Raw genomic sequence first — 12,604 nt, 5'->3', positions numbered from 1 at the left:
ACACATGCAACAACATGCTAATGACATTAGCCTAGCGCTGTGCTTTTAAAGCCTGCACACACAGATGCATATTTTATACCAGATAGATGTTCTATTTTCCCAGATTGCATTTGAAACCATCTGGAATGAAAGTAGTACATGCATTCACATGCAATCACTAAACAGGAAATCGGAACAGAAAATATTTAAGCGCAGTAGGAACAGATTGTTAACACAACAGTCACTATCATTTTTATGTTTCTTTTTTTTGTTTGTATCTATTTGTCAAAGTTGTTTGCCATGATACGCAGTCAGTCAATGCACGTGTAGAGCCATCGATATCAATCAGACGCCATTGAACTCATCTCGCCATTAACTGATCGGCAGACACGGTCACTTGACCATGTTTAATGTCAAGCTGTCACCACTATTCACCAGATACTGTCCATTGTCTAGCCATCGGTAGCATTAGATCAGTAGTTGGTTTGGTGTTTGGAGTGAGAGAGTCAGGGTCGTAGTTTACTGAGGTATCTGTTAGTGTCTCGTCTTGTTACAAGGAGTAGAGGCACGGTTAAGGTCTCAATACGCCACCACCAATTCTCTCCACATTCATTGGTCAGTACAGGAACACACACACACACACCATCAACACTGCTAACAATATTAGTCCATTTTAGGTACATGGGCATGTATTTATTTCACATTTCAAATGTTCAAGGGTGCAATTAGTTCAGTCATTATAGTAGAGTGTTTTAATGTTTGTTAGAAATCCATCCTCTATCCTGACTTTAAAACCAGACAGACAGTCCACATTACCTGTGCGGGTAAGGTTTGAGAGGTCAGAATTAAAAGCAGGTTGCCCAACCACAGCTGCCCCCTCAGTCCAGTTCAAGAGGGTATCTCTAGTCTAGACTCTAGAGTAGTGTGTCCAGGCAGGGTTGTGTGTGTGTGTGTGTGTGTACTAAGTAGTGTGTGCTCAGCAGTGGATGGTGGGGTGACGGAGTGGTGGTTATCCACTGCAATGGAGAACACTTTCAAATCAAGCCAGCTGAATAAGCTGATCAAAAGACAGACGAGAAGTTGTAGACAATGGAGAAAAAACACTTTTTATAAGAGAGAGAGACGAGGCTGTAGTGTGTACCGAAGAGTAGAGTGTACTGAAGACTGTGCACTCTGAGTGTGGCGTGAGGCGTGTCTAGGACAGAGAAGGGCCTCCCCAGTGCATCCTTAGTGTACTCAGAAGTGTTCATTCAGGAGTGTATGTCCAGGAGTGTATGGGAGAGAGAAGGTGTGTGTAGGGTCTTCACTACGTGGCTGGTTGTATTCTGAGGTGATTCTGTTCTGCAGGGTTTGTGAAGCGCTTTGGGGCCCAGAGCAGATGAATGGTGCTATTTAAATGTAAGTGCCACATTTCCATTTATTTCAGTTATCCTTCCATTCCTAATTCCGTCCAATCCTGTTCTCTTTCCACAACCTGTCTCTGCCCAGTTCTACATGCCCCACCCACCTACCACCAACCCACTCCAAACACACTTTCAACCCCAACCCACCCTACACACTTTAAAATTTCAACAACACACACACACACACCAATCATTCCTTTAGGGGCAAATATTCAGGACACATCACACACACCTTTCCTCCTTCACCTTCCCCCTCTTCATCCTCCCTTGTGTTGTAGTCTTAAGGTGTGTATTTTGGTCATCGTGTATTTAAGTCCTCTCTTCGTTAAACCTCCCCTCGCTATTGTGTGTGTATTTCCCATGTCCTGCCCCCTTCCACCTCCTCCTTCCTGTTTCCCAGGTGCCCCGTCTGCATTTATTCCACCAATCGACCGGTGGCCATGGAGTGCCACCTGAAGACCCATTACAAGATGGAGTACAAGTGTCGCATCTGCCAGTCGGTGTGGTGCGACCAGCCCGCGCTGGAGAGGCACATGCGCGAGCATCGCCTCGGCAACCACTACAAGTGTGAGCAGTGCGGCTACCTGTCCAAGACGGCCAACAAGCTGATCGAGCACGTGCGCGTGCACACGGGCGAGCGGCCCTTCCACTGCGACCGCTGCGGCTACAGCTGCAAGCGCAAGGACAACCTGAACCTGCACAAGAAGCTGAAGCACGCCCCGCGCCAGACCTTCGGCTGCACGGAGTGCCCCTTCACCACCACCCACCCCTTCATCTTCAGCCGCCACCTCAAGAAGCACCAGGGTGGAGGGGAAGGGGAGGAGGCCGGCGAGGAGGAGTTCCAGGCCCAGCTAGGGGGCTCTCTGGTGGGGTCTCTGCGGGGCGGGGAGCCCTTCCTCCTGGAGGTAGGTGGAGGTGGGAGTAGCGGTGGGAGCGGTAGCAGCAGCCCCCTCATGATTCTCTCTGCCTCCCAGGCCCTGCAGTCTGTCGCCCTGTCACTCATCACAGGGAAACAACACCACCGTCAACAGGAGCTCCCGCCCCCAGCCCAGCGTTACCTGACAGCGACCACAACCAATGGCGGAGGCCCCTCCCTCTTCTTCCCCTCCCCACGCCATGTCTACGAGCAGTTGGGAAACTGCGAGCGGGCGCACCTGATCCCCCTCACAACCCTGTTCACCCACCGCCACCGCTCCACATTCCACTCGCCCGTCTCCAGACTCCAGAGGCCGCCCTCCTCCGCCCCCCTTTTCCTCTCCTCCACCGCCTCCTCCCCCTCTCCTCCCTCGCCCACCTCACTCAAACACTCCTTCCTGGCTTACCTAGGACTGGGACTGACGGAGAGAGCCAAGACTGTGTGACTGTTCTCCTCTCCTCCTTCTCATCCCCATCTCTTCCCCCTCCCTCGTTCCCCTTTCTCTCCATCCCTCTCTCCCTGGACAGTGGTGTGAATGATCGTTATCCACTGCGATGAACTTTCCAATCAAGCCAGCTGAATAAGCTGGACAGAGACAGACAAGTAGTTATTGTAGACAATGAAGAAAAAAAATAATTATCAGAGAAAAGGCTGTATGTGCTAAAAAATGCATTTATATCAAAAGCTGCTTTTCTTATCTGTTATATCGATTGAATTATTACTCTCTATCTCTACTTTTTATTTTCTAATGTTTGTTTTTTGGACTTTTGAATGACCAGGACCCAACTGCATTACCTGTAAAACGGATCCCTGTTTTCTTTTTGTTTTTGTTAGAAAAGTGGAAAAAGAAGAAGAAACAAAACAAGGTCTCTGACATTTTTAGTGCATTTTTGTCTTTTGGCTACTACGCATCAGAATAGCATGCCTGCCTCTTTGTTTCCGCTAGCTTTGATGCACGTCATTTAATAGGGTATGATGAACCAATCCCCAGGTTGTTAAATTGTGATGCGCCGCGAACAAGAACCAATGAAACGGAACGCTTTTTCTCAAGTCTCGTTTCCAAAGCAACGCCTCAAACCACGCACTTATTGAATTATTTAACAAATGTGTTCTGTACATAGTTTTGTAGCCTTCAATCTCCCCCACAACTAAGCTTGGACTTGATCTGTTTGGTTTTGTGTAATGGTGAAACCATATGCATCAAACGTCGACTTGAACTCACCTTTGTCCCAGGTGGCGGTCGTCTTGGCAACCCATACACACCGGTGACATCTTGTATGTTGTTTGAAGTTGTGCGGTGGGGTGGACAGAACAAGTGACATTCTCTACTCAAGGCCCTTTGCCAATTCAAACGGTTTTCAAATCAATGTAACACACGTTATAGCCTCATGCTATAGTCTTTGCTTTCCCCAACTTAGCCCTTGTGTAACCGTAGCCTAGTCCCAGGTCTGTTTGTGCTGTCGTGACAATGACCGTAGGAATTGGCAAGACACCACAAACAGATCTGGGACCAGATTGGTTTTACCCCACCAGCCCACATCAAAGGATCCATGAGGACACCTGTAACCCCTGAGACCAGGGTCCTATTCATTAGGCACCAAACGGAACAAAAAGGACTGAATCACCAGAACTTGTCGTTATGCTACGTTGTGCCCTAATGAATACAACCCAGGTGTTGTTCGGTCCAGCATCGCGTGTAGAACTATGTATGGACTGGCGCACCATTACGTTAGATAAGCTGTAAGAGAGAACTGTTTTGTGGAGGTGACCAGCTGACGGGGTGTTAAAACCCCCAGCGGCTCCGGTCACCACAGGCCGATTCAATGGTGCTTTTTCGAGCTCTTTTGTAATTTTGTGTAAAAGAAAAAAACAGAAAGAAACTGTTCCAAAATGACTTGAATGAATGTATTTTTCTTTGTTGATGTACGTGATGCGAACGTGATGTTGATGCAGATGTGCGGTGTAGTTGCAGGCAGGGACTGTTGGGTACCGTTGCCTATATGACAGAAAGCAAGGGGTTGGTTTTTGTAGGTCGGTGGCCTTCTGTGTCTTTTTAGGTTGTTCATTCGTTTTTTTCCCCCTCTCTCTTTCTCTTTTTTACTGAGCCTTTTAAACGTAGGACGATGAGCGTTTTCTACTAACGTGCATCGCTATTATGAAGCCATTTTGATGAAGGCTCCGATAGGTCCAATGTTGTTGACGAGGAAGCAGCCATTGGTTTGGTTTTGGTGGTGTCGCTTCTATCTCAGTGAGAAGACATGGTACTGCTTTCTATTCCCCCTTCGCTCCATCTCTCAGTTGTAATTGCACTTAGCTTAGTCCCATTTCAAAACCAAAAGCACTTAGCTAGTTCATATTGTTATAGTGTAAACGTTTGAGCGGTCGGTCCAATAGGATGTCACCGGAAACAGACTTATTACCTTTTTAAGATGTTTGCTGTGAACGATCTGAATCAAAACCGTGATTTCCTGATTTTTGTTGTGTAGACATTTTGTGGTTTAGTGCGGAGGGTTTTTACCTCTGTAAAATTGCAGAGCGCAGATGAACACACATTGCATGAAATTAGGCAGTCGAGGTTGAACTATACTACGCTGGGAGACCCAAAGGGCCCAGGCTAAATTGTCAAAGCCAATTTTGCACAGTGCTGCACTTTTTGAACATGAAAAATGTATTTATCTGTACAGACGGAGATGCTCAACATGGAGAGTGTACATGAGACCAGGCAGCATAATAAAGGCATTTTGGTTTCTTTTATGCAAAAGCATTACCCATTTAATTGACCTTGCTCGCATTCCCAAGTGGTCTTTAAGCCAAAATGGTTTCTTATTTGTAAAGGGATATTTTTTTTACCTTAATTGTTTTGCTTGTTTCTTGTACTTTTCATTTTCTCGTGATTTATTTTTATTTTTATATATATTTTATTTCTTTGTAATGACAACAACAAAAATTGAGAGAACAATGCATTGTTAAGACCAAATGAAACTTAAAAACGAGGTTGTGATGCTAGGATTAAATCCGTCACTTCCTGGTAACGGAGGGGTGTAACAGTTAAATCTCTCTCCCGTGGTTGGCTTTCTTTTAGTCCCCTTTGACAACATAGCAATGTTCAGCATGCTGTCCGCTGGTCGCTGCTACATTATAGGAGTACAAGGAGCCCCCACCCCTGCCACACACACACTCCTAGGTCAGCTCCAGCTCCTTATCTATCCTCTAATATGTAATACTCTAGTGCCACTTGGTGGAAGGGAACCGCCTGAGACCACTGAGAATGAGTCAAACTGATTTTCAGGGTCCAAATCTAAAAACAAAAAATAAGAGGAACAAAAAAGAATGTGCCCGTCTTTTTACGACTGACTGTATGCCTTTTTTATATATATATATATATAGCTACCGCATAATCATTATGTAATCAAGAATGGCTGCAGTTGTTTCTTCTTATAGAACGGCCCCTTGGTCTGGTTGGTGTGTCTAAGGAGAAGAAAAGACCGACAGGGATCGCTTCTCTGTCCTTTCCAAAACCAGTATTTTTAAGCACTTATCGTTTGCTTATAATTTTTTGCCTAAAGGTGTTTTTTTTTTTTTTAATGGTATGTTGAGTGACTACCTTTCTGAGCACTTCGGAGTATGCATGACATCTCTCTCTCTCTCTCTCTCTATTTTATGACTCGACAAGACAACTATCTTCTTTTTTGTGTGTTTTCGTTCATCTTTTTTGGCACTCAGTAAAAATTGGTATGTGCTGTATAAAGCTTTCTGATTAGTTCATTGTTAAGGCTGTACAGGGTTGTTTGTGACAATAACTGGTAAATAGATCATTTGTACTTTTTTGGTTTTTGTATTCGTTTTTTCTTTGTTTTGGCATTATTTTATGTTCAAAAGTTGCCAGATCTAAATGTAACAGGATTTGAAAGTAAAGCTTACAACAGATGTTCCACCTCAGGTCTGGTTTTTCTTTCGACTCCTATAATGTCATTTTCGATGTCATGTTGTCTTGATTGTATATAGTTGAAACGGCCTCTCTCCAGGTACAGCTGCTACACCGGTGGAGATGTTTACAACGGGAAAGAAAAGAGCAGCAATGGATCCTCCCAAAAGTCTAATTATAGAATACCTCCAACCGGCCAACACTCAGGCCTTATGAGAGACGGCGGAGGACTCTTTCCTGATGCGACACAGCTCTCTATACGTTTCATAGGCTGTGACATCTGAAATGGCACCCTGTTTCCTATATAGTGCACTACTTTTGACCCCTGTTCCCTATAAAGTGAACAACTTTTGACCAGGGCCCGACAGGGTTAACTGACAACGACGAAAACGGTGCATGCGCTTCAATGGGGCAGAAGGCCGTGAGTTGTTATGATTCTGGATGGCCAGATAGCTAGCAACAGTAACAACAAGCTGCCATGTAGTGAATCGCAAGTGGCTCATTTCAGCTAGTTTGTTCTTGATACCATGTCTTGTTTTGACTTATGTCACGTCTATGCTAATATGGCTAAAATTAGCTAGCTAGCTAACCAACAACAGTAACAATGTATTTGAGAAACAAGTACTCATTGTGAAAATGTATTTATTATTTATGATTTCAAAAAACATTAGAGACTAAGTATAGTTTACATGTTGTCAACAATCTAAGGCAACACCGTCCGTTTTGCCCCATAGTTGCGCACGCCTCGGTTTTGTTGCTAAACAACCAACCTGTCTTGGGGCCCTGGTCAAAAGTAGTGCGCTACATAGGGAATAGGGTGCAATTTGGGGCGTGTCCACAGTGCTGTAATGGAGGCAGCAGACAGCAGCAGCACGTTCTCACCCAGCCAGAGGTTGGGGCCAGCCTAATGAAAACAGATGAAGCAGAGATAAAGTGTTTGCAGAAATTAAGGGACTCATTTATCACCGTTAGGCCCCGAGCTATAGAACACCTTGGTCTAAAGTTCTCCTTTAACAGGCCTACAGTCAGTATCCCAAACACACACACTCTCTCCCTCTGTCTACCACCCTTCTCTCTTTCCCCCTCTCTCCTTCTCTCTCCCCCCTCAATTCAATGGCTTTATTGGAATGGGAAACATGTTTATATAAAGTAGATAATAAACAAAAGGAAAATAAACAAATTCAAACTGAAATAGTGCATATTGTATAAACAGCCAATACTTTGAAGGGGTGAGAGAGAGAGATCTCCCTCCCCCCTTAAGTATTGACAGTTGCATATGGCTGTTAATATGATATGCACTATTTCAGTTGAAAGTCAGTGTGTATTATGCAGTAATGTTATCTGTTCATATTAGCCAATGATCTGTATATACAGTACCTCATCCACATGATTTCAGTGTTGCTCAGAGTAAAGTATGGAGCTTCGGCGATTCTAGACCAAATGGTCATCTCACTGCCCTGGACCTTAACCTTTACAGAGTTCACCTGTGTTCAGGTCTGAAACTCCTCTCTCTTCTCTATGTAGTTCAGATGTTGGCGTCTAGATCCGGTCTGGCCGTTTGCCATACCGTGGTATTAATGAGTCTCCTCTCCAGTGTGTTGAAAGCGGCTTAATTAAGTTCAAAGCAGTGCCAGGGTCACTAGAGGCCTGCTCAGCTGACCTCCCTATGAGTGGAAGTGTTGATTAGGAAGTGGAGATGGAGACACTCGCGCGGGCACAACTTACATACACACTAGTGGAGACACACTCCTACACACACACACGGCAGGACCTGTATTGATTTGAGGTTTAGATTTGATGTCTAAAGATTGACTTCCATTCATATTTAGCTCATGCCTATAACACCTTAATTACTATACAATGCTATTGTCCAAAATGGAGAATTTCTCCCTCACAAAAAAGGTGTATATATATTTATAATAATATCCCTCCACCCCTGGGCTCAAGCTGTCTGCACAGCGAAGACCTTTCAACACCACCTCGCGAAAGTTGGCCGGCACTGATCGATAGCGTGTTAGCTTTTTGTTTGGTTCAGGCTGCCTTGGCTTTATTACAGCTGGTTCGAGTCACGGGGGAGTCACAGCGGCGCGGATTTGCAGGCCGAGGTAGAGAGAAAGAGCGGGAAAGAGACAGAGGGAGAGCAAGAGGAGCTCCCTCTTGTTTGCCAAAAGTGTAATCCCACTGTGACCTGGGCTGACCCCGCCCTGAGAGGAAAGCTGCTTAGACAGAAGTGTGTGTCGGCAGGAGGGAGCTGCCACCCAGCGGCCTGCCTCCCTCTGTCTTTCCACTTCTCGCTCTCTTTCTCTAGTATGGTGATTCTCTGTCTACTCTTTTTCTTTCTCACTGTACCCCTCTACCTTTCTCTCTCTCTCCACTCCTTTCTCTCTTCCCCTTTATTTCTACCGCTCACTTCCTCCCCTGCCCTCTTCTCTCACTTCCTCCCCTACCCTCCTTTTCTCTCCCTCCACCTCGCTCTCCCTCCATCGCTCTCCACCTCCCTCTTATTCCCCCTTTCTCTCCTCCCTCTACTCTCATGTCTTCCCTGAAGCATCAATACTTCCCAGGATCCCTCTCTTCACCCGTCTGTCCATGGTGGGTTTGAGGTCTTAGCATGTGAAGGAGGAGGAGCTGAGGCAGAGCTAAGTAAAGACAGATCCTCTCTCCCCTCCATAGAGAAAACAAACTGAGGGGGGCAAAAAAAAAAGTCCAAAATGGCACCCTATTACCTATATAGTGCACTGCTTTTGACCAGGGTCCATAGTGCTTTGGTCAAAAGTAGTGTGCACTATAAAGGAGATAGGGGTGCCATTTCGTACGTAACCAGAGAGACAAAGAGAAGGCCTGCAACAGAGAGGATCGTTGGTGCAGAGAACACTTAAGGGGGAAACTAACTGTGGAATTGATTTAGCATGGGGTATACCAGCACTAATGCAACTTTTCAGAAATGACTAGTTTCCAGACCAAACTTATTTTATAAAGTTCATGTAATTTCAGATCGAGTTCAATGAAATCTAAAGTGCTACAACCTTATCCATTCGTTGATAATCGCATCCTTCTATTACGTCTGGACAGCTTCCACCTCAGGTGAGAAAAACACCTCTTATCCAATCAAGAGCTGGGATCTAGCCAAATAAAAAATGGATAGGGGGACGATCTGTAGTCTGGGCTCGGTCCGAAGTGCACTACTTTCGACCAGAGCTCTATGGATCCAGGTCTAAAGTAGTGCACTTTATAGATAATAGGGTTCCATGTGGGAGCCCTGCAGTCTCCTGTGGTGTATCACTCATTTGCCCGTCCAGAATAGGCAACAGAGAGGACATGCATTTACTTGCTTGTCCTTCTGCAGCCAATCCCACCAACCAGGACCAGACGTCACCATCACTAGCCAACCATGCATCCTAATCGCAGGAGTGAGACATCGCTCGGCAGAGGCGGGGGGGTCCACGACAATCTGATTCAGGAAGCTCCACAGGAGGTACCATCGCCACCGAGGAAGGATTACCAAGAAGCCACCGGGCTCTGGCGTATCCAGACTTGGGGCCGCCCCGGAACATTATAGGGGGATGGATCGTATAGCCACACACACACTGCCTCACTACACAACCCCAAACATAAGCTGGGTGATTTTGATTGGACAAGGAAGGCATGTTTACTGTACTGTATATAAGGGGGAGGGATATACTGTAACTTGGTGAAACGGGGGGGGGGGGGGGGGGGGGGGGGTCATACCACTTAGCTAGGAAGTCTGAAATGGAGACCCAGTAAATCTCACGACTGTTGTCAGGGCTAGACTGTTACCATGGCACTACGGGACACTGACCAGCCATAGGTTACTTGGTTTCTATGGATATGAGCTCTTCGGTCATAACACAATGGCATGAGTAGGTCTTTTCCTTTTCCTATTGGACATCACGCTCAGTGATACTGGCATCATCTTCGGTTTTGTTTTTGTTGACATTTAGAACATGATAGTATGTGACCAGTCTTTTAAAATGTGCTAATTTACAGCATCTTGCCAGCATCAATCAGTTGCCATCAAATGCCATCTAAAATGTATCTCTTCTAATTATGCCATTCTACTCTATTCTATCTCTACATGTATTACTGCTTTATATTTATATTCCTCACAATGTCTGTCTATTACAAGACCAGCACTGATTTCAATGATTCAGGTCCGTAGAGATCTGAGGCTGGCAGGTTTTTGTGTGTCTGGCTTTTTAAGAGCAGATCCAAGGTCAGAGACAAGCTAATCCTGCTCCTCGTTCCCCTGGTGAAGTAATGAAGTGTAACACTGACCCCAGTCTCACCCCCAACGATCTGCTCCGGCTGGCCAGGGGAAAAACTGATCTGGAGACAGTTGTACTTTATTCTTGGTTTGGAAATACAGTAAAACCAGGTACAGTGGTTGTTTACTGAGGAAACCACACAGAGAAACATAAGGGTATCGTTCTCGTTTTCAAATCCACCATAATATCCAATGTGACATTGAACCAGTGGGGTGTATTCATGGATGCCAAGGGAAAGCAGTCTTTCCCAAAACATTTCTAAGTAAAAAACACAAAATAATGTTTCATAATTGTCCTTCAATTCGCAAGAGGTTGAATGTATCTAACTGGAGAAAGCATTCGAGCAAGTGAAACAGCGCCCATCTATCTGATGCTGTCTGGTCCAAAAGAGTATGCCATCGTGCCGCCCAGAGCATTGAATGCATGGGAAGCCAGCGAGCATTTGGCCTCCCTTGATAAAAAAAAAGCATCAAATAATAGCCAATCAGCATTGAGCTAAGCTGAGTGAGCTCAACTGTGAATGGTCTTGGCACACCAACAAAAACAAAGTGTCATGGGAAGCCCGTTTGGATTTGTCGTCTCTCCTGTCAAATCGCATAGAGAGCATATGTCATTGACAGGATGTTTTTCTACTTGCACCAACACGCACACACAGACACAAATCAGAACCACGAACAGCCGCATTTTATTTAGCTTACGTTGATTGGACTAAATAGTTTTTGGTATCTTTTAGTTGTCATTGTATTAGACTAAGCAGAGGTGATTAGATGATGTTGAAGTTGAAGCAAACAACACAATTATCACACACAGGTTGTAATGTGGCTTTTTCTTCTGGATTGGCTTCCCCAGTGATTTTACCCACGTACCACTACTGCGTTGAACAGACATGTTTAGAAACAGAAACCACCATCTTTAATAGAATCCTTCCTATTTGTGTTGAGACCTGATCACTGCCTGGTTAGTAGTGTTTTAAATGATTCCATGTACTTGAGCATTAACGATTTCTACAATGCATTTCAATTAGCCTAATCCAATTGCGGTCTTCAATCAATTACGGGACCGCCCCCTACTCGTTTGTCTTCCAATCAAGACATTGGGAAACCTACCATCAATTCTCATTTAAGAGGAGAGCGGGTCAAACAAATTCACTTGGATCGCATCCATCCAGATGTCTGGTCTAGTCGTTGTACGTGGCTACTACTACACGATAAAACACATTTTTGGGCAAGTAGGACATCTTTCCTTCCCATCTTGGAATAAACGACTTATATATCATATAAGACTGCTGTGGAGTGTGGAGATATCAATTAGAATTTCATGTCCACCATCCAGATCATTATACAGTAGCTTACAAGGCAAGTTAGCATTGTTCTGGAGGCAGTTATGCAAAGTGGTCACTAGCTGGCACAGCCACAATATAAACCTAACCTTAACCACACTGCTAACCCTAATCTTAAATTAAGACAAAAAAATACTTTTCATGTATTTTTTTTACAATAAACCCAATTTTGGACATCTAAGTTCTGCCTCCAGGCAAGACTCAGGACAATAACACTGGGTGAATCAACTTTGTTTCCACATCATTTCAATGAAACGATGTTGAACACACGTGAAATAGATGTTGAATTGACGTCTGTGCCCAGTTGGAAACGTCAACCTGAATACAAGTTTACTGTACGGAATACATATTAGAAACTTCCTCATTCCTCCTCAGACCTACTCTAGTCAAGTATCAACCCTGCACAAGTCGTTAACCCTCCCCTAGTCAGGTGTCATCCCTCCTCCTCAACCCTCCCCTAGTCAGGTGTCATCCCTCCTCCTCAACCCTCCCCTAGTCAAGTGTCATCCCTCCTCCTCAACCCTCCCCTAGTCAAGTGTCATCCCTCCTCCTCAACTCTCCCCTAGTCAGGTGTCATCCCTCTTCCTCAACCCTCCCCTAGTCAGGTGTCATCCCTCTTCCTCAACCCTCCCCTAGTCAGGTGTCATCCCTCTTCCTCAACCCTCCCCTAGTCAGGTGTCATCTCTCCTCCTCAACCCTCCCCTAGTCAGGTGTCATCCCTCCTACTCAATCCTCCCCTAGTCAGGTGTCATCCCT

At 45.2% G+C, this 12,604-nt stretch overlaps 1 protein-coding gene across 4 annotated transcripts in view; it reads left to right on the top strand.

Moving 5' to 3' along the window:
• LOC116352875 (zinc finger protein 827) overlaps positions 1–6,237 on the top strand; it is an 86,266-nt gene extending 80,029 nt beyond the window's left edge. For 3 of the 4 annotated variants that reach the window (XM_031828358.1, XM_031828359.1, XM_031828357.1), the window contains exon 14: positions 1,783–6,237. In XM_031828358.1, the coding sequence (XP_031684218.1) occupies positions 1,783–2,743 (961 nt within the window). In that variant the 3' untranslated portion in view covers positions 2,744–6,237. Of the gene's footprint in view, positions 1–1,326; positions 1,378–1,782 lie in introns of all 4 variants that reach the window. The other variant, XM_031828361.1, reaches the window with a different exon arrangement.
• The last annotated feature ends 6,367 nt before the right edge of the window (positions 6,238–12,604 follow it).

The sequence above is a fragment of the Oncorhynchus kisutch genome, linkage group LG7, assembly GCF_002021735.2.
Source record: "Oncorhynchus kisutch isolate 150728-3 linkage group LG7, Okis_V2, whole genome shotgun sequence".
Classification (NCBI taxonomy): Eukaryota; Metazoa; Chordata; class Actinopteri; order Salmoniformes; family Salmonidae; genus Oncorhynchus; species Oncorhynchus kisutch.
This window is presented reverse-complemented; position numbering and strand designations above follow the sequence as displayed.